Source organism: Chaetodon trifascialis, chromosome 22 (assembly GCF_039877785.1).
Source record: "Chaetodon trifascialis isolate fChaTrf1 chromosome 22, fChaTrf1.hap1, whole genome shotgun sequence".
NCBI lineage: Eukaryota > Metazoa > Chordata > Actinopteri > Chaetodontiformes > Chaetodontidae > Chaetodon > Chaetodon trifascialis.
This window is the reverse complement of record NC_092077.1, coordinates 5,323,843-5,345,613: the sequence shown is the minus strand read 5'-3', so window position 1 is coordinate 5,345,613 and position 21,771 is coordinate 5,323,843. Positions and strand designations below refer to the sequence as shown.

At 43.1% G+C, this 21,771-nt stretch overlaps 2 protein-coding genes across 5 annotated transcripts in view; both read left to right on the top strand.

The window, feature by feature from the left end:
* The window catches only part of nap1l1 (nucleosome assembly protein 1-like 1), a 23,440-nt gene extending 6,618 nt beyond the window's left edge, over window positions 1-16,822 (top strand). The window contains exons 3-16 of one of the 4 annotated variants that reach the window (XM_070991565.1): window positions 289-377; window positions 2,517-2,619; window positions 6,292-6,433; window positions 7,629-7,709; window positions 8,121-8,249; window positions 8,476-8,547; window positions 8,636-8,775; window positions 9,231-9,376; window positions 9,490-9,509; window positions 10,454-10,576; window positions 10,856-10,888; window positions 11,001-11,051; window positions 12,339-12,375; window positions 14,901-16,822. In XM_070991565.1, coding sequence (XP_070847666.1) covers window positions 289-377; window positions 2,517-2,619; window positions 6,292-6,433; window positions 7,629-7,709; window positions 8,121-8,249; window positions 8,476-8,547; window positions 8,636-8,775; window positions 9,231-9,376; window positions 9,490-9,509; window positions 10,454-10,576; window positions 10,856-10,888; window positions 11,001-11,051; window positions 12,339-12,344 — 1,135 coding nt within the window. In that variant the 3' untranslated portion in view covers window positions 12,345-12,375; window positions 14,901-16,822. Of the gene's footprint in view, window positions 1-288; window positions 378-2,516; window positions 2,620-6,291; window positions 6,434-7,628; window positions 7,722-8,120; window positions 8,250-8,475; window positions 8,548-8,635; window positions 8,776-9,230; window positions 9,377-9,489; window positions 9,510-10,453; window positions 10,577-10,855; window positions 10,889-11,000; window positions 11,052-12,338; window positions 12,376-14,900 lie in introns of all 4 variants that reach the window. The other 3 variants (XM_070991564.1, XM_070991563.1, XM_070991562.1) reach the window with 3 other exon arrangements.
* Window positions 16,816-21,771, top strand: phlda1 (pleckstrin homology-like domain, family A, member 1). Its single transcript, XM_070991566.1, has 2 exons — window positions 16,816-18,645; window positions 19,757-21,771. The coding sequence occupies exon 1, from the start codon at window positions 18,145-18,147 to the stop codon at window positions 18,604-18,606; it is 462 nt and encodes a 153-aa protein (XP_070847667.1). The 5' UTR covers window positions 16,816-18,144; the 3' UTR covers window positions 18,607-18,645; window positions 19,757-21,771.

Genomic DNA, 21,771 nt, shown 5'->3' with positions numbered 1-21,771 from the left:
CAGATGTGCTGCATGTGTGAAAGGACCTTTCTGGACAATGTCCAAGCCTGATGCTGTTCATATGGAAAAACAGCTTGAGTGTCTCTGCTGTATATTCAGGGCAGGCAGTGCGATGTAGCAGTCGAGCTGCCTCGTAACATCACATCGGCAGCATGACTGTTGCCATCTTTGTTCTCATTTGCAAGTAGTTTGGTGGTTGGTGTTAATTCTATGCAAACAGTCTGATGCGTCTGTGTTTTGGCTGACCTTCCCTTATAACTTCCTCCCCCTCTGTGTCTCCCTGAGCAGCAAAGACCAGGCTGAGATGGACCCGGCAGATATGGAGGATGTGGAGGAAGTGGAAGAGGAGGAGACGGGAGAAGATGAAAACAGCAAAGGTAGGTCTCCGTGATTTTTTTTTTTGCATAATATTATACATAGTTTAGATGTATATAGAGATAATTTCGTACACGTCAAAAGATTTTTGCTCAAGATTTGAATCATTCAGCTGTATAAAAATGTCGTTTCAGTAATGGAGTAACAGTCTGAACTCTGTCCCTCTGCCTGGTATTTAAACTGAGCACAGTTATTTACATGATTTTGAATTGTCGTGAAGAGCTGGGAGGCACTAATCCGTTTTATTTTGGGATCTTGATGCTGTTTATGCATCCTTTGATGCTCAATAAATGATTCCAACAGTTTTTTCAGATGTTAGCCTACTCTCGGTTCACTGTGGATAGATATAGATGCTGTTGGACCATGTCTATTTATAGCAAGTTTGAACGGTCTTTCTAAAAGCCACACTTGAAAGAAGACTCATTCTGACTGCCTACGACTGATCTGTCATATCGACCACACTCTCAGGAAAGCCTTACATGAGGTCTGGAAGCTGTGGGGAGATTTTAAATGCATGACTAATATACTTAGAGCTTGCCAACGTTAACATACAGTGCAAACTCTTGTTAAGAAACCTGTCCTAACAACCCTCATAAAGGCTGCCATGAGACAACAGTAACAAACTTGGAGGGACCCACAAAGTCGGGGCACAGCTCATAAGATTCGTGGAAGTGAGCCACTTAAAAGGTTGAAACAATGTCTGCTGCCACTACAGTGTAAATTGAAGAACAACCTGCATCCTCAAGAAGCTGGAATCTGAGAATTTTAGTCTTTTCTTTGTTCTTGAAAAATGACTCGAATTAGTCAATTTTCAAAATAGTTAGTGATTAATTTAATCGTTGACAACTAATCGAAGAATTGTTGCAGCGCTGCATAGGTGTATGGGTGGAACTGGGTGGGTGCACCAACACTGGCATCAAACATATAACCTAGCACGTGTTTGTACCATGCTGAATTGAGATCGTGGCACTGGAGGAGCTGGAGTGAACAGCAGTAAAGGCAACAGTGACTTTTAAATTTCACATCTTTGCTCATGTATTTACAGTGAAGAGCCTAATAGGTTTTCATTGAGCATCTGTAGTGATGTGATCCCACACTCCATGAGAATCTACAGAGCATTGCTGCTGTGTGACTTGATGAAAGAAAAGGGTCCTAACACGCCTTGTTATGAGTATCCTCAGTCTGGGATCTCAAAATGGCTTTGGACAGGGGACAAAAATTTGAGATTTAACTGGCTTGTATAGAGCAGTACTTCAGGGCTGATCAAAGTCAGAAAGTGCATGGTAGTCAGGGCCAGTGCTTGGTGGGGCACACATACTTCACCTCAAAAAGGCAACTGGCCCTGAGGCGGCTGACCCTCATTGATGTATCCACTAAAAGAAGCTTTTTCTACCACAGCGTCCAGCCAATAGCTAGCGTTGTGTGAATTCAGACAAGCAAAGGTGTATTTATTTGAGTGGATGCGGACACTTGGACAACCGCTCTCTGCTAGCTGGTAACACATTACAAGCAAAATGCCCAAGGTGTGCCAGCAGAGAAAAGTGACTTCCAATCTCTTTAATCTTCTCACCTGCCAGCAGTCATCTGACTGAGCTTTGATAGGTGCAAGCAATGTGTCGGGACACTCCAATTGTACCATCTGTCACCTGTCTGGTTGCACAAAGGGAGAGCACCCTTTATTGCTGACTGCCACCTCTTGTGTCTATGCAGTGCTTGCAATGTAACATTAGTAACCCCATTCAGTGTTTACCTTATTTACCTCAAATGACACGAAACCCAAAATATGCAGGAAACAAACATGTTCAAATGTCATTGAGAGAGGACTGAATGCCCTGAGCGGGAAGCTGCATAGTACAAGTAGCACAGACATACAACACAGTGGTGCATGATTCTCTACAAAGCAACAAATTTATACATATCTCTAGTTGTTACCTAGACAGGGTAGGGGAAACACTGTGACCAAAACAAATAAAAATGTGTGCTTCAGCAGTGGTTCTTGTCCAAAATATGAATTTGCTTATTTGAGCAAGGCATTCATTTAATCAGACCTCCAAGTTCAGGTCCGTCCTCAAGGGTCTTTTTCATACTCTTAATTGATTCATATTGCACTTTTGACTGGACATGCGTGTTTGTGCCCTCAGCTCGTCAGCTGACTGTGCAGATGATGCAGAATCCACAGATCCTGGCTGCGTTGCAGGAGAGACTGGATGGTCTAAACGGTTCACCGTCGGGGTACATGGAGAGGTGAGATGTAATCTTATTTTTCAGTTAATCTTTGAAAACATTTATGCAGCTTGCTCCCTTCTGCAGTTGTCATCGAGTAGATGTTCAGTCCACTTTCCATCATAACACTCCTGTTTGTTATTTTTCTGTAATATTGGATTCAGTGTAAAACATTAAATCAAGATAATGGGTTTGTTTTTAATCTCAAACTTTGTAAGTAACTTGCACAGTGGATGTTTTTTTTAAGCACTCTGTTGAGTCCTGTTGCTTCGGGCAAGTCATAGGTTGTAATCATTTACTTGCACTTGGATGGTGGGTGGGTGTTTTTGCTTCTCCAGTAGCATACTACATGCTAATTACTTTCCTAAGCGGTGACCATGCCTTGTTGAGTAGCGGTGCTTTTATGCAAATCAAGTTCAAGCAAAGTTCAGTCATATTCATGTTTAGCAGCAATATTCCAGTAAAAGATAAAACCACCGAATCCAAAGGTGAGGATGCATTAAAGGAGCCAACATTCAACCTGTCGCTGAATGGCTGAGTCCATGCGGAGGCTACAGAGAGGATTCATTGTGCTACTGCACAAGTCTCAGCCCACATTGGGTCAATTACTGACCATCTCAATAGCAGAAAAATTGGCACAGCTTCACAGGCTTTACTTTGTATAGAGCAGCTTAACAGACAGCCAGTGAGTGGCCTGTTTAATATACAGCAATTATTTAGCTTAATTTTGATTGGCTCAATTGACAGAAAGAAGACAAAGGTCAGCGGAGGTGACCTGAGTACAGGCAAAAGGATCTGGTGATGGGTCTGCAGTGATGTGTCCCGTCTGTTTCCTGACTCTGAACATGAATAAGTACTAAATGGAGGGCAGGTTGGCGCATGGGATTTTTTTTTTTTCTGCAGTCCTGACTGTCCATTGTAGTCTGTAGTCTGTCCCCGTGACGTTTGGTGGCCGATCCAAACCAGACGGTGATGGATGTGCAGAGACCTGAACGGATTGTTGCGGTATAGAACTGCATCAGCTCCTGAGGCAGGTTGAACTTCATGAGCTGGTACAGGAAGTGCAGCCTCTGCTGAGCTTTTCTGATGATAGAGTCGATGTTGGACAGCCACTTTATGTCCTGGGAGACTGTGGATTAGGGTCGGGTGAATTGACAAATATATTGGCAAATGGCCGAGTCCATTGCCGATTGTGTTTTTGTTTTTTTTTCCCCGACAGACTCCGTTGAGCAAGTTAACCCAGTAGCACAATGAGGCCATAGAGAGGCAGCTTAGAAAAATAGACTTGAATAGCCCAGAATATTTTCTCATCTAACTCTGTGAATTAAGGATTTATTTCAACCAAATTAGAGTCGGTGGCAGAACAGTGGAAAAACTAACCAAGACGGTTTTGGTGAGTTTTATTTTGTTTTTATTTTGTTTGAATGAGGTGTGTTTTATGATTATTTAATTACACAGTTATTTCAGTGAAAGACTGCACACAAACCTGCAAGAATATGTCTGCAATTGTCTGCTGTTGGGCTGATGAGGGCTGGTTGGAAAATCTGAACAGATTGCTCAGCCCTATTGTGTGTTCCAGAAACTTGAAGGTTTCCACGGCAGACACTGTGTTGTTAAGCCTGTAAGGGGGGTGGTGTTCTTCTTCAGTCCACTGTCATCGCCACAGTTTTGAGTGTTCTCAGCTCTAGTTTGTTCCACCTTCAGCAGAGGACCAGTTGTTCAGCCTCCCGTCTGTATACAGACTCCTCATCGTCACAGATGAGGCAGATGACCGTTCTGCTGTCTGCAGACTTCAGAGTTTTAATAGACAGGTCTCCTGAGGTGCAGTTGTCTGTGCAGAGGGAGAGGAGCAATTAATGCCGAGACCACTTGGAGAAGTATGAATGCAGCTATTCTGATGAGACACAGATTCAGCCTATTGCACCTGTACAAAATATTTACCTGAGTGGATGGAAATTCTGGCAATCAGTTGTTTTGTGTGTTATAGTTGTACATCGGGTCAGTGTGTTTTGTCTTTGTCAAAAAATCCCAATTCCACCCACTGTCATTCAGTTTAAGATTAATACTTAACGTGAAGACGTGAGAGAGGGGTGAATGGTTTTCATAGGTACCACACATTTCTGTTACTCATGGTCTGACGGGATGCACTAGACCGATGACTAAACTATTAAAGTAACCTCCAAACAGAGGTACAGTCAGTGATGGTCGTATCTGACATGCTGTGTGAATGTAGTCGTGTGTCTGTGCCGCGGGGCTGTGCCACCCACTGCTCCTCTTCTCAGCAAAACTATCAGCAAGCAGCTCTTTGATCAACTTGTCAAGTGTTTGGCAGTCACCAACAAACTCAACAGTTACAACATCCCAGCACTTGGGACCAAACACGCATTCCCTTGCCAGGATAGTGCAGGCGGTCTAATTTACCACACTGCAGAGAAACTTGAGTAAGTGCAGCCTCACTACAGTTCCCAGAGCCTGGTGACCACTATCATGTCATAATTGCTGCTCAAAAATAAGTCGATTGATGTTCAAGGCTTCAGCCCCAGCAGGGCTGTCTGAGGCCCAGACAAAGAAATTGGATTTCATTAATATCTATGCAAAATGAATGGTTGTTGAAACTTTTGGAGCAGTGTGGCTATTTTAGTCATTTCACATGTCAAAATGTTCTCTTTTAAAACTCAATGCTATCCTGCCAACAACACTAATAGCATCACTAAAAATGTTATTTTTTAATTCAGCCTGTATTTGTACAGGCCATATTAGTCCTTCACTTGATTTTGCAAGGATATCCTGTGTGTTATTGATAAGAAGAAAACATTCAATTTCTAGTACAAGCAAGATAAGAGGACTTTAAACCATTAAAACATTCAGAACAGCAACTGAAAGGAATAAAAAGAATGTTAATAATGAAATCTTGAAGCTTTACAATGTAACCACGTGTACGATCTATGTAGGACCTACCAACCTACATTCTGGTCTCAGGCTGCTGTAGGGCATTGTAAGTCAGAGCAGATATATAACCAGTCTAAATTCTTAGTTGTGACCTGAATGTTGTCTATGTGGAAGGTTTCGCTCTGAGGGTTTTTTAGGCCTCAGTGTATCACTTAAAAGAGAATTTAGAGAATGTCCTCACAATATTTTTTCTAAATCTTATAATCTTGAGGAACTCACTGCATCATCCCCTACAGTACCAGGCCATGAATTCCTCAAGCATAGACCAATAAATCTGTGTGCGAGTAAGACATCCTTTGTTCACTCTGTTAAATGAAGCAAATCTCAATAAAACTAGTTCCTGGCATGGTTTCAGTTTGTTTACTGGAAGGCCACCCTGACTTACTGGAGATCCTCTGGGGACAGTGCTGCTCAGCAGTGTGTTGCTCTGCTCTAAAGCTCTCAGCAGCTTAACTTATGAGGCAGGGTCCTCTGGTAACATTTTCTCCCCATGAAGCACATTTTGTCCCGTGTTTTTAAACTCAGAAGAATGGGAGCACATCACAAAATGATTATACACCAAACCTATAGATTGTATAAAGGGTCGCACTAACAGACTCCAGCTGTTTTCATTCGATATCGAGTGTACTTTGACTGCATTGGACTGCGTAGATTAGTCACATTGGAGCGAAAACTTGACCTTGATGCTAGTATTTTCTCTTGATTGTACTCACATCTTTTCTATTCATGTCTGTCATCCCACAGTTTACCAAAGGTTGTAAAGAGACGCGTAAATGCCCTCAAGAACCTGCAGGTCAAATGTGCCCACATCGAGGCAAAGTTCTACGAAGAAGTACATGAACTGGAGAGAAAGTACGCAGCCCTCTACCAGCCCCTCTTCGACAAAGTACGTCATTTTTACACTTTCTTTATTGTGACCTTCAGTAGTTGTACTATTTCTGCAGCTGCACCGACTTTGTGCACCAAACGTGTTTCTTTTTAGCTAATATATTGTATGTGTTTCTTTAGTATAAATATGTTTTTCTAAATGCAGTGAAACTATCTGGGTTTCCTCAAAGCACAAACTGCTGTCATCACAATTCAGTTTCCATTAAAAGTATCCTGAACCTTTGATTGTTGGTTGTAATGTGTAAATGGACAAGAAAACAACAAGCAGTTATCTCTCGTGTTGTCAAACACATATGTGGTAGACACATTCATCCTCATCTGCTGCCTTGAGCGGGCCGCCATGTTTTTGCTGATTTGTACTGCTGTATATCCAGCCAAACAACACACACACTCACTCTCACACACCCGGCCCTATCTTTGAAGCAACGTCAGGATTTGGAAGCAGCTCAGGCAGTTCCACTGATCCAGTTTAGAGCTCAGATATAAAAGGGATCGTTCGGGTCATCTCTGTGAAGGAGATGGCTGTAAACATAAATGCTCCTATAGTGGCTAAAGCATTTTATTTTTACACTACAATTCAGTTCAATTCAGCTCAACTTGACATCAACATATTACGTTGGCTCTACAGTGACATCAGTTGTCAGCTGCAGAGAGGTATCTTGGCCAATATAGATTCTTTCTTAGTGGAATTTCCCCTTGTGGGACAAATAAAGGTATATTGAATTGAATTCACGGTTTGTAGTTGAGTAGACACCTGTAGATAAAATGACACCAATGGGCATATTTATGCTTTTTCACATTGTCCACAGTTGAAATCATGGTAACTCAGATATTTGACATTTTATCTCATCGCAAACCGTGTAAAGGTGAGATCCACTGCATTTGAATACAATGTCTCAACCCCAGGGCCCACTAAAAGAGCACAAACCAACACGACATTTCCCAAATGCATGGCCAGCGGTCTGAAGATGCGTCTTTGACTTCATGTCTAACCTGGCGGTTGTAGTTTCACTGGATTGGCACCTTTTGTTAGGGGTGATAGTATTATACTGCGTTTAGAGGCATGACTCAGCAGTGCTGACAGTGTTGTTCAGTGTGGAAGAATCCCATAACATGATATAAGTAGAATATACTTTGCTTGGAGGCCCTCTGGTACCAATGTAACTTGAATCGTTTCCTCCTGTTCTGTGCAGAGAAGTGACATAGTGAAAGCAGCATACGAGCCTACAGATGAAGAATGTGAATGGAAGGCAGATGAGGAGGAAGAGCTGACAGTAAGTAAGCAGGTACAGGTGACGTATACACCTGCATGCTTCCTGTCTGACTGAACACGTATTCTCTTTCCCTTCTTGTTTCACATTTAATGCATGCTAATGGTCTCATCCATAACAGAATAAGCTTCACTTCCCAAAAAGGAAACACTGCATGCAACTAATAACCTAACTCTCACTGATTTTGGTGATTTGTAGAGAGAACGGTTGAAATCAGTGTGATATATTGCAGTTGTTTGTTTAGCACTGGAAGGAGCTACTTCCCTTGCTCTATTCTTTGTCATGTCTCCATGGCTGAGTACTGTCTTTGTGGGTGTCGGTGGTAAAGAGCTCTTTGTATCATGCTATGCTATGTGAAAAGAAAAAATGTTTGGGCAAGCGTCATTTTGAAGAGAAAATGTCTCCCTGAAACAGGAAGAGATGAAGGAGAAGGCCAAGTTAGAGGAGGAGAAGAAGGATGAGGAGAAGGAAGACCCCAAAGGCATCCCCGAGTTCTGGTTAACGGTTTTCAAAAACGTGGACTTGCTCAGTGACATGCTGCAGGTAGGTTCATCCAGACGGCTGCTGGGGAGGCAGTGAAAATGGGTCACAGACAGTGTTTGCTTCTAGGAGTGAAAAATCAGGGTGTGCTTCCACCTGCTGGCCAAGTTGCGTAATGCAAGTGTTTGCAGAGTAGATTATGATGAAATTGGTTACACTTCTAATCTAGTTAAAAACTGAAATATGTGCTGGATGATCCTCTAAATGCTGTGGTGCTTTCTCTCCTCAGGAACACGATGAACCCATCCTTAAACATTTACAAGATATTAAAGTCAAATTCTCAGATCCAGGACAGCCCATGGTGAGTGAGCCCGGCTCATATCAAATGAAACCACTCAGTTAACTTGACCCTGTCGGTAACTGTCGGGATCTCGTTTGGTCTTCCTCAGAGCTTCACGTTAGAGTTCCACTTTGAGGCCAACGACTTCTTCACAAACACAGTGTTGACGAAAACCTACAAGATGAGGTCAGAGCCCGATGAGACTGACCCCTTCTCCTTCGATGGACCAGAGATCATGGGCTGCACAGGGTGAGTACAAATCCCACTTTTTTTGTTAAGGCTTTATGTTGGGAATTCAGTTGTCCAAGTCATAAAGAGAATTCCTGTTCATGCTAATCTGTATTGCAGAGGTGTTACTGGTCTCAGAAGATGAGAACTTTCAGGATTGTCATTGTTTATTTGAAGCCATACTGTCTGAAGTTCTCCATACTGTTTCTAATGTCAGCCTCATTCTGACTCCTGGCCTGTTGCTTAATAAAACACCCCCTCAGCAGCCATCAGTGACCTTTGCCAACCATTTCTCTCTGCATGTCTATTATCTCTGACTTTTTTCCTCTGAGTCATTTCTCAGTTGATATCAAAGACCTCACCAGCTAGATTCCGAAAATAAACCCAAGATGTCATTTAGACTTGACATTTAAAATGTTGGATACTGACCTTGCTTTCTCCCGCTGCCTCCTCCTCCTCTTCGTGTTTCACCACAGCTGCACGATTGACTGGACGAAGGGCAAGAACGTCACGTTGAAAACAATCAAGAAGAAACAGAAGCACAAGGGCCGCGGCACAGTGAGGACAGTCACCAAAACAGTCCCCAACGACTCCTTCTTCAACTTCTTCACCCCACCAGAGGGTAAGGATGGCACGGCACAAATATCAAACACACCAGGGTCACACCTACACCATCTTTGTGTCTGTTAGAGCTGTGCGGTTAAACTAACTTGAACTGTCTCCATCTATTTACAGTTCCAGAAAATGGAGAGTTGGTAAGTCCTTGTACTTCCTCCACACTTGTGTAAGCATTTCAAGGTTTTATCACAGTTCATAGAGCAATGCAGGATAATTAGCTTGATCTTAAAACAGTGCTCTGGCTATGCAGTTTCAGTTTTAGAAAATGACAAGTGATTTACACAAAGAACCTTAACTTATGTGAGCAGCTCTCAAAGATTTACATCTTCAGGAGGAAGCAGTGGGCTTGGGGCTGAGTGCCAAACATAGGCGAGGGAGGGCAAAACGGAGAGATGGATCTACAGTGTTAGTTCAGTCTTTTCAGGGTTTTGTGGCAATTAAGACAAAGGCTGACTAATACTGCCATTATCCCTTTTAAGGCCAGTGTGTTCATAGATGTTTTTCTTTTATTTTGAAATGGGAATATAGAGAAAACTCCGTTACCACTCAAAGAACAATGCTTCAGGAAAAAGAAAAAAAGAAATCCACGTCAGTTTAGCAGCACCTTCCAACACTCATTGCTCATTTCCAATAGTCGTTGCATGAAACTGCTGAGTCATGTTGGCCTTCTCAGGTTTCAAGACAGCGGGGGTTGGGGTCAGTACCAGATGTGCTTATTAAATCAAAGGTTTTTCAAATTCCTCATTGAATCTGTTTATCTTTCAACAGCTGTAAGCGAGACAAGCCATAAATAACTTTAGATTTAAGAAGCAAAATAATACAGTATCGCAAGGTACACTACAAATTTAACTAAATGAACATTTTCTTCATCACTCTTTGCAATGCAGATGATTCAAGATTTGATTTATTTGAGCCTGGGCTTACAAAAGTGGGTGCTTGACAAACTAGACTCAGATCTAAATTGGAAAATCCAGTTGGAACAGAACTCTACAGTCTGAGATGCTTTCTATAGAAACCTAACCAAGTGCTGTTATAAGGGACAATAAAACAAACAAACAAACAAACTGTGATTTGTGCTCAGGATGAAGACTCGGAGGCGGTCCTGGCTGCAGACTTTGAAATTGGCCACTTCATCCGTGAGCGCATCGTACCTCGAGCTGTGCTCTACTTCACAGGAGAGGCCATAGAGGACGACGACGATGATGTGAGTGTTGGCACCCGAGCTCAGTCTGCCAGCTTGTGTAGCTTGGCTGAAGTTGTTGTTAACTAGGCCATACTGGAATGAACATGCTCTTTTTTCAGCTGTTGTAAGGAATGTTCTAGTAATGGGCTTGAAAAGACATTATTTGTTACTATGTAATCATTTGCCTTCACGGTAATTAAGATAATTGTCAACTGTTCAAATGGAGGATTCTTTCGTAGTTGGTGTTCTTTAGTGAAAATATATGAGCTCCACTCTAATCCTCATGTTTGTGTTTTACAGTATGATGAAGAGGGAGAGGAGGCGGATGATGAGGTAAGACTGTGTTCCTGCCACAGTTGATTGACCACAGCATACAGGAGATGCACGGTTTGAGTGCTGTGACTGACACTGAGGAGACTGAAGTTGCTCTGTGATGTGTGTTCAGGAAGGTGAAGAGGAGGCTGATGAGGAGAACGACCCCGACTATGATCCCAAGGTGAGATCACCCCTCCCAACACACACACACACGCACACACAGCCCCTCCCTCTCTAAAGAGCTCTGGTGTCCTGAGAAAGACCTTACTCAGCTGTTCTCAACTTTGTTGGCTCAGGATGCTCTCTCCAAAAAGTGAATCGGCTCTTACTGGAGGCCATTGATAGCTGCAGTGATCTCTGAGGCTTCTCCGGTTCACGAGTGAATTTTAATGTCGCCACAGTGGCAAATGTTTTGCACCTTCCCGTGCCCTTTGGGTTTCCTGAGCCGCAGGTCGAGAACGGCTGTCCTAAATTGACTTGTCAGATGTCAACATACAGAATACATACTGTCAAATGCATCTCATTTTACACCAGCTTTTGGTTTGCTTCAGCTTTTTTTTTGTTGTTGTGATCTTGATTTGGCTTCCAGCACTTGTAGTTGATATTTTTCCCTCTTCTCATTGTTATCTTAATCAAATTGAAACCTGTATTTTCAGAATAACTTTCCACCAGCTAGTAAAGTCTGATTGTTGCATGTTACTACTAAAACCTTTAACCTTAAGAAACACTCCAGTAGATCTTAAACTGAAGGGTGAGGACGCCAGTAAAATATACAGTTTAATGATAGCTGCTAATATTTTGGCCATATTGAAATGCATTATTTGCGTAGAAAAACCATGGCCTGATAAAAGCATAATAAAACATATTTAGTTTGAATCAAAGCACACACCGTAATGTGCAGAGGATTATTGCAATTCCACTGAGACAGCTAAATAACAGGTCCTCTCCTGTAGGCTGTTTATTCACTGATATTTTCTGCTTCACTACCTTTCTGATGGAGGTAATGTAGCTGAAAAACTCTGAATAAACAGAGTGTACAAAAGAAAAGCTGTGCAAGCTCAAAAGAATTGCAGGCAGGAATATGACAAATGAAAGTCTCTTGATACATAATATATTAAAAGTGTTGCCACACTGGTGTCTGCAGTGTTTGTAGCTGCACAGTTAGTGTCCATCAGGAAATTTTCACAGTGCACAAACACTGGTTTAGGGCTTTTAAGTGTTCCTTGATTGAGTTGACCTGAGTTCAGCGGCTTTTTTTTATTACTAGACTGGAGCAGCTTGTAAGTTTGACAGCACACAATGTAAACAAGCACGACCTTTGCTTCTTTGTTAAACAAAATTGTCTTTGACATTCTGTATTCTGCTAGTTTTCCTTTTTATTATTATTTATTCCTATTCATTAATGTTTCTTCATCTCCGGTCACTTTGGCATCTTTTGTCAGCTACTCTTTAAATTTTTCCTCACTAGGTTTAAGTGGTGACAGTAGAAAAATAACCCTATCCTGGTAGGTACAGCTTGTGAATTGTCAGCTTACTACCATCACACCCCTGCCCATCACCCCCGCCCTCTCAGTTTTGGTTTTTGCTTTCCTTGTCCTCCTGTTTTCCATCCTCCATCCATCTCTGTGCACCCCCCTCCCCCCAACCCCACATAAGCACTCTCCTGCTCTGCCGCCGTGCTGCACCCTCCCTAGTTACTAACCCCCTGGTTTGTTGTTTTTTTTTTTAAAGTTTAACCCATAGTGAGTTCTGCATTTGCACCTGTATTATTTCTGTATGTTGAAGCCAGTCCAGCCCTCCCTTTTCTTTTTTTCTCCACCATGTTGAACTCGTCCCGTCCACAAACGCAGGCTAGTTTTGAGTCTTTGTCAGGATGACGATTTGTCTGCCATAAATACTGTGCTTTGTTTATGGATGTTTGTTTTTAACACCCATTTAAACATCATTGGTCCATTCGTCCGTGGTTTTAATCTTCCTTCCTGTTCACGTTGGTTCTGTTCAGCTGCCATTTCTCTATAGATCTGCTTTTAATGCAGGGATTATGGCCGTGGTGAGGTGTTTGTGTTTCAAGTAGGGCCTAACCAGCAGTTGCCGCATTACCACAATACAAGACATGCCAAAAAAAGTGTTTATGTCCCTGAGGGTGTCATCCTTGTCATCAAGAAATGACCTGTTTTGTTTTTTTTATTACAAACTTGCTTGCAGCAGATAAACAAAAATGTTTTAAACAGACGCTACATTGTAGTTTTAAAAAAAACCCCAGCATAGTATATAAAATCTTGTCCTGCACAGATTTCAGCTGCAGTCAAATATATTACACAATAGCGAAAATGACCTTAAACTGGTCAGTCAGTATGGCATCATGCCATGGAGAGCAGCCTGAACAGCTGCAGCGTGCCATCACCTCTAGAAGTGTCTAATGTCTGCTGGAAGGACGCCCTACCCTAAGAATGATGGGGTCCTAATTATCTTTCTGTGCACTTCTCATCCCTTATTTACTCAAATGTTGCTTTTGGTTTTGACAGCTAATTGATTTGAGCACAATGGCCAGAGGTTCTGTTTGAAGTGTTTTCATTCATTATCCTGTAGCAGTAACACCAGATAAAGCACCTTTGGCAGGTGATCAGCTATTTTAATTCCATTTACTCATTTCTAGCCCAACATTAAGTGTTCTCTAAACTACAAGAAATACCAAACATTTCCATTAACCAATGGAGATTATGTAGCTTATGTGTCCGAAGGCTCTATTTGTTATGTCTGGTTTGTGCTTATTTATATTTAAAAGCCCAACCAATACACTGGCTGTCAGCTGATCTAGCTTATCGTACAGTCAAGTGTTGAAACTGTCAGTTGTTGTCGTTTGTTGACAGGAAAAAAAAAAAATTTCCTTGTAAAAACAGAGTGCACTGATGTCTCCTTTGTTGACATGACTTAGTCTTGTACGGTGGTGGACATCGCCAAAACAGTTCTTTGCTAACAGGACCCTTTGCATGTTGACACATACAGTTACTTGTCCCCAGCAGAGGTGTCAGTGTAAAGGACAGTGAAATATTGGTTTATCCACATCACTCAACATGGAGGGGAGGACATGTCCAAAGCATTGATTTAACTGGCTAAAGGAAGAGTTTGACATTTTTGAAATGTGCTTTCATCCTGAGGGGCAAGATAAGGAGCTCAATAGATAAGGAGATAAGGAGCTGACAGCCACTCAGCGTAGCTTCACAGGCGAGCAATCTGTGGATGTACTGGTGGTTATGTGGTCATTGTACAGATTTCAATAGGTTAGGACTTAAGTGCTGAGAAGCTGCTTTTGTTACCCTTGGAAAGAGCCAGGCTGTTAGCTGTTTCCAGTCTTTATGCTAAGCTAGCTGTGTCCTGGCTCCAGCTTCATATTCAGCAGACTGATATTAGTGCGATATCGAACTTCTGATCTAACTCTGCTTGAAAGTGCATTTATTTCCCAAAATGTCAAGCTATTCTCTCACTATTAATATGCACTGATTTTAAGCTGGTTGCACCAGGAGCACCATAATGGCTCATTGGCCTCCAGTGTGTTAATGTCAGTCTGATGTCCAGGTTTAAATCCAACCCAGGACCTTGTCAGGTCATCTGTCCTTCTACATCCAAGTCTTGATACTTTGATATAAAAGAATAGCTCAAAGTCTTTAGAAACACACCCAGAATCTTTGCACCACGGCAGATAACACTGTCATGTGACGATCCAAAACCCTGTTTGCAATCATTGCATTCCTAAAGGCTTCAACGATGAACCATAGTTGTCATAGTGTGTCTGATCTCCGTGTGTCATATTGTCCACGTTCATATCTGTGATTATTGTTTGTCAAAACAGTCAGGAGATGATAAACGTTTGAGGTGTTTTTGAGAGTTTCCAAGCTTGTTGAATGTTTTAGGACTTGAAAGGGCTTGGTGTGTGTTGTGTGAGTGTTGTGGGGTTTTTTTGTTGTTGTTTTTTTTTTGTTTTTTGTTTTTTTTTTGTCTTAACAGCACCACCCCTGTGATTTTCTTACAGAAGGATGCAGCCCCCCCAGCTGAGTGCAAGCAGCAGTGAAGCCTGGCCCGGCTGCCTTTGAGGATCAACTGCACTGTAACGGCTTCTCAAAATAAAAAATAAAAAACAAAATAATAAAAGACTTAAAAAAAAATAGTTACTTACCGCCTTATAATGTTTTGTATTTTTCTTGGTAGAGAATTTGAAGAAGAAAAAAAAAGTTTCAAGATTTTTGTTACAAAAACTCATGGTAATATACTGGGAGCTGTGTGGCTCAATATACATAGTATTTTACTAGACCTGTTTTTTTCCCTCTTCCTCTTTCTCTGTACAATAGATAGAATACAGGAAAAAAAATCTCCCTCAAAAAGCATGATCTTGTTTCTTCACTGCTAAGACTAGTTTGGGTTCTTGTGAAGTCTTTTGTTGTATTTGCTCTTAGACAGCAGCTGTGGTTTAGACTGCATCGCGGCGACGTCAATTTATAATCCCCGCCCCGTTCTTCCTTCCTCTTCCTCCTACCAAAGTTCCAGGTTGGTCAGTTCTGATTGTCCCAGGTGAATCTTTTTTTACTCTTAGTGGGGCCTTTAGCACTTGTAAAAGCACTGTAGCATTTCCAGCTCTAGTGAGGGAGGACGTGCAGCCCGGTGTCTACTCCAGTTTATCTAATCTTGCTGAGCATGGGATCCGGAGTTGGTGTTTTTGGCCACTTCCTGCGCCACTTGTGCTCAACTACTTTCCACTCTTGATACATTCCAGTAAGCAGACTGGCTGGCACCGTTGGTGAACCTCTTCTCAAAAGGAGTCCACTTCTCTTTAACTGGGCGGACTCGTCTAAATTGAATAAAAATGAAGCTTGTTTCGACCTCTTTGTCACGTAATGGGTCACTCCCATGGCTTGGTACAGCCTGGTCGAGTCTCTTTAACATTCCAGAGGATTCTTTAGATGTGAAAGGGGATGAGGCAGTTTGCAGGATGGCCAGTTCACAGCCCCCCCCCCCCCCCCCCCAGCCCCAATAACCCAGTGCTTCAGGCTCCTCGTAGGCTCACAGTGGCGTGGCTGTCGTCTGTTCAGTAGCACTTTGTATTAGCGTGTGGTGTACCAGTGGCGTCCTGTCATCGGTTAGCTGTCTGAGTATTCCTTGTGAGCAGCACTTTGCTTGGTGCCCCCTGCCTCATCGGGTACAGAGGCCGGTGCTGTAACCTCACTCTGTGGAGGGTTCAACTTGTGCTATCTGATTTTGATTTTTTTTTTTTTTTTTCTTCACTAGGGGAGGCACGCGGCCTGTTCAGAGACGCTGTAGGAACAGGGTTGGGCAGATGTAGCACAGTGAATGACATGGAAAGGCCAAACCTGGTGTTGAGGTGTCTTGTTGACATGTCAGGTTCACCAAAACCCCCTTCTCCCTCATCAGTCTGACATTTACCTCTTGTGTCGTCAACGCGTGACTGGTCAGGTGACTCACATGGACCTCAGGACAGCCCCTGAGGTTTTGGTTCTTTTTTAGCACTGTGAAAGAAAGAGGGGAAGCGTGATAAGGCCATTGTGTTGGCTAATGACCCACCACCCTCCCTGCCCCTAAACTCCTTCCTTTGTTACCCAGAAGGCCACAGAGAAGCATGTCAGAGCAATACTTAAAGCCAGGAGGGGGACCGCAAAGAAACCGTAGCCTGCCTCCCTCGCTGTCCGTTTTTAATGCCTTTTTAAGTTGTGAAAACAGCCAAGTGTTGGTTGTGTTGGACAGCATTGTGTCCACTGTGGAGAGCCAGGGTACTTCTAATTCTGCAGGGAGTATTCAGATGATGTTCATTGGAAAAGGACGTGAAAGGGTTTCTGTAGGGTCCTTCTGAGCAGCTGTTGTCAAGGCAAAATGCTATGCTACAAAATACTAATGTACTCAATAACTGTTCGTGTATGTTCATGAATAAATTGGTTAAACATGTCTCGTGGTTGACTGTTTTGTGACCATTAAGTTTGTTTTTCCAATCACGCCTACCATCACAAACCTAAATGATTATTTTCTTCTTCATTACAGCTGTAAACACATCTATTCTGCCAAAATATTTCTAGACATGAAAGCAGCTGCTGGCCCTTGGACTGGTGTTATGGCAAGCTTGTGCCAGCAGAGGGTGCTGTTACTGTAAGTTAATGCAATATTGACCTGACCTCCGTCAGGAATATGGTTTGTAATGAAATAAGGAATGGCCACATTAAATACCACACTAAAGCCAGGACAGCCATTAGGCTTGATCCTGGAGAGGGCAGTGTTGATGATCCAATTTAAAAATAGACTCGTTGCAGGCGGCCATGAAGATTATGCCAAAGCCAAAGTATGAAGACTTTTAATTGGTTTGTCTGTTCAAAGTTCACACATTCACTGTAGTACAAATTGATCTGTTCATATATTCAGAACGTGGCCAATGAAATAATGTGATACAGAGGTAGAAGAATTATTCTGGTCCTCATGTAGAACTGTAAAATACTAATATACTTCATCAGAGGTCATCACCTTGCTGTGGATGCTGAGGCTGTGAAGTAGAAGTACCTAGAAGTTTGTACTTTGTTGCTTTCAGGAATAACATTACTGTGGGGTGTTACTTTGTGCAGCTGTTTATTTCCTAGAAAACTGAAAAGCCACACTGAACTGTCAAACCAAAGAGTTACCAACGCTTTGAACGGGCTTTTATATAGAAAGTAGCAATATCATGCAAATCCATTCTTTGGATTATACAGCTGTGTGTATCAAGATCTTTTCCAAATAAAATGTAATGAGGGGGCTAAAATACTTTAGTCTTTATGCAGTCATAAACTGCAGTATATACAGTACAAACTGCATCTACTTGCAGTGTAACTCAGCATCTCATCATATTACAGCCGGCCTAATAATATTAGCTCAATACTATCAATGAACTTTTAAAATACTAAATCCAAATTTCAAACTGAAGCGCCTGTCGGAATGAAAAACTGCTCATTCTGAATAGGCTGTTACTGTTTTCAGGGTCTCGGGAGGCTGGGTGTCACTGAGGGGGGCGGTGCACCTCTCTAAAAGACCCATCCCGCCCCCAAACCCCCCTCACACACTGTGATCAGCAGACAGTCAGACAGGCAGGCAGGCAGGCAGCCCTCTCACTACAGCCATCACCACCGCAGTCACAGCAGCATCTCATGCCTCCACCTGCTCCGGGATAGACAGCCGTCCATCTGTCCCTCCGTCCGTCCAGTCAAGCAGCGAGGGAGGTGGAAGCCTGAGGCGTCCAGGTGAAGATGCTGGAAAACGGCAGGAAGGTGTTCAAGGAGGGTCTGCTGGAGAAGCGGAGCGACGGGCTGCTGCAGCTCTGGAAGAAGAAGCACTGCGTCCTGACCGAGGACGGCGTGCTGCTGCTGCCGCCCAAGCAGCACGACCCGCCGCATCACCACCAGCCGCACCACGGCGGCGGGGACTCAGGCAAAGTCAAGGAGCTGCACTTCGCCAACATGAAGACGGTGGATTGCGTGGAGCGGAAGGGCAAGTACGTCTACTTCACCGTGGTCATGACGGAGGGGAAGGAGATCGACTTCAGGTGTCCGCAGGACGAAGGCTGGAACGCGGAGATCACCTTGCAGATGGTCCAGTACAAGAACCGGCAGGCGATCCTGGCCGTCAAGTCCACCCGGCAGAAGCAGCAGCTGCTCGTGGTGCAGATGCCCGGCCAGAAGGCGATCCGCAGCTCGCCAAACGTAGCGTGACCTGCGGCGCGTCCCGCGGACAGTGGTGCGCCATTAGCGGTAAGACAGCTAAAGAGATAGCGAGATTGAGGGGGGGTTTCCAGGTCCGGGACCACCTGGGGACCCCCTTGCAAATTAAGGAACCCGTTTTCGTTTTTGTTTAAACCCTGGATATGTGTGCCATGAATGAGGACGTCCGTTTTCATCATAGGTTGCAGTCCTCCCTCACAAATCAAACCCTGAGCGAATATTCTTCCATGAAGGGGACAAAATGTGGATTTATTTTGGTTTAAACAAAAGTTTGGGAGCCCATGATGTTGGCCTGTCAATCTGTGTCCCCCTCATGGAGCTGAAATCCCCCGCAGGATATCCATTCCCAGCAAGGTTTGATGTTTCAGACAAGGAGGGCTTCTCATTATCCGACATATATGGCTTTACGCGCGGAGAAGAGCAGGTTTAAATTACGCACGTTGCGTAATTATTTACACCAATACATGAGATATGTGTATTTGTTTGTACAATCCATTCAAAACTGGACTTCCATGAGTGATTCAATGTCGGAGCAAGTCCACAGTGTTGAAGTTGAACATTTGAGAACTGGTAAAATTTGCCTCAGTTGCTCTAAATTAAGCGTAACGACGCACAGATTGCGTACAGAAATCAGGCGGTCAGGTGAACCCCCCATGTTTTTCACTTCATGCTCATAAACTGACTTCCAAATTTACTCTGACACTGTACCCTGCACTGTAGCACAGTCTCAGCAATATATGCCTCACCAGAGCCAAGTATATGCACCATCACAGTCCCAAGACACCCAAGCAGCTCATCTCACTCAACCTCAGAAACAAGCTGCTTTGAGTGTGTTTGGACAACAGGGATTTGGCTCCTGGTCTCAGTATTTCCAAAATCCAGCAGTAATCCTGACTCTCTTACACATGCTTATTTCTTTTATGTATGGTCAGTTACACTTTCAGAATAAATAAGGGAGAAAAGTTTTTCCAGGATGTCAGAGTGAGTTGGTGTCTGTGGTTTCGAACCAGACTGTTGAAATGAAATGCTCAGCCTGAGGTCCCTTTATATTGAGTCCATGTTTCAAGTGACTGTAGCTCTCCTTTGCCTCCTGTGTCAGGCACCATCAGTCTGCAGCCTGTCTAATTGATTGCACCCACAGGTTAATTGGACACTCAGCTGGAGGATGAATATCAAGCCGGGCTGCATCTCCCCCTGCCGCTTCACCACCGAGCTCCATTCTCCAGGAGAATTCCTCTTCCATTTAGTGGTTTCCACAGACCAGTACCCCCGCCCAGTCCCTTTTTCAATACAGAGACTTATTTCACAAAAGACTGATGGACAAAAAGCATGTGAGAAAACTACTGTATTCTACCGTGCGATGGGTTCGTCCTTTATTTATTACATGTGTATATATATTTTCTATGAATTGTTATGTTGTTGATGAATGTTTGGTGTGGTTGTTGCTAGAGTGGAACAAGAAATACTCGCTCGGCGGTTCATGGCCTACATGTTACACACAAAGCCCACTGGGAATAAGCTTACATACTTAGGATGATTGCTGTAGGTTGATGAAATCGCTTCATTACTGGTGAAATGTGTCGTCCACATTTTTGATTTTCCAACTGAACCAAAGAATCACTTCATGACATTTCTCTCTCTTGTGCAGTGTTACAGCTCAGAATATACTATACTCAGATACTATAGATATATGATGAGATACCTGCATGTCCTATTTGTGTGATGGCTTGATTTGTTAATACCTACAGTGCATCTTAGTATTTCCATTGTGTACATTGATAATTTTCCATCATTTTATTTGGCTGTGTTCATAGATGTATGAGCTATTTCTGGCATTTTGTGTGAGTCTTAAATCTGAGTAAGAAACTAGTTTATTACCCAGTTTGTTGCCAGTGGTTCCAGAGAAAAACTTATTGATATAGTAAGTAAGACGCAGAGTGGTGTTTTTGTTCTATTGACAGTTTTCAGGAGCCGAGCTGCATTAAATCTTCATGGGTGGGGACAAATTGCCACTGTTTCCTGGCTTGGTACCCACAGTCTTACACTAAAAGGTGGACAAACAAACACCGCTTCAAATGGATAACCAAGAAGGAAGAGGAAGTACCTCAATATTTTCAGTTTGGTTGAAATTCAGAGATACTTCCTCTGTGTTTAAACTTCTTGAAGCCACAGTGGCTCGTTAGCTGTCTTCCATCCTGTTTTTATTCAGCTGTCCTTTGTCAGCTTCTCCACAAAACAGGCAGGGTTTGTAGACAGCCACGAGACAGGTGGAGTCGATGGTACAAATAGGTCTCTTGACTAAACTGTGTCAACTTATTGCCCCGTAAGCAACTGTGCTAACTAGCTAGCTTGTTTACTGTCAGTTCACAAGCTAGCTGGCAAGCTAGTGAGTTACAAGCTCTGTTAGGACTGACTAGTACTAGTAATGTGTTAGCGTTTAGCTCACCAGCTAGCACAGTTCACGAACTAGACCTTCTAAACTTCTAGAACCACATATTTCGCAAACGCGTGGTTGTATTTTATTGCTAGCACTTAAGAGACTGGCTTCCTGCTGTCCAGCGTGTCATGTGACCTCCAGTTCTGCGGGCCACCAAAGTGTTGTGTAATCATGTTTGTAGCTTGTTAGCTAGTTGCTGACTTTCTAATATGACAAATGCTGTGGACTCCACCCACTGACATTTACCACAACCAATCAGATTGGTCCTGTTTCTGGAGCAGTTCTGCCCCTGAGAAATGTTCACAAAACGGCACCTCGAACCTGCAACGTCTGCAAGGCCTGAAATGCCTTTTGTGAGAAAAAGAACAAAGTAGACAATGTGAATGAAGAAGGATGTCTGGGAGAATTTTATTTCACTACAGCTCATGTTGTTTCCTGTTTGCTGGAAGTGTTTCCCACTGCTTTTCCATCTTGCCAGTGTCTCACCGCCAAACCAGCACATGCCTCTGTGTTGTTGTCATCTCCCACACAGGGTAATAGCTATGCCCTTTTATCTAATGTGACTGGTGTGATGCTTCTCTGACATGCCTTTCTGTTGCCATCATTACACACACAGTTATAGCTGTGCCCTTTCTAGCCACTGTTCAATTTCTTGTTTCAATGTGAGATCTATTTTCATACCTCGAAAAGATACATTCCATTAAAAAAATGAAAGCAGC

What these genes read in the sequence shown, in the direction of transcription:
- phlda1 (XM_070991566.1), top strand. Translation starts at nt 18,145, where the DNA reads ATGCTGGAAAACGGCAGGAAGGTGTTCAAGGAGGGTCTGCTGGAGAAG.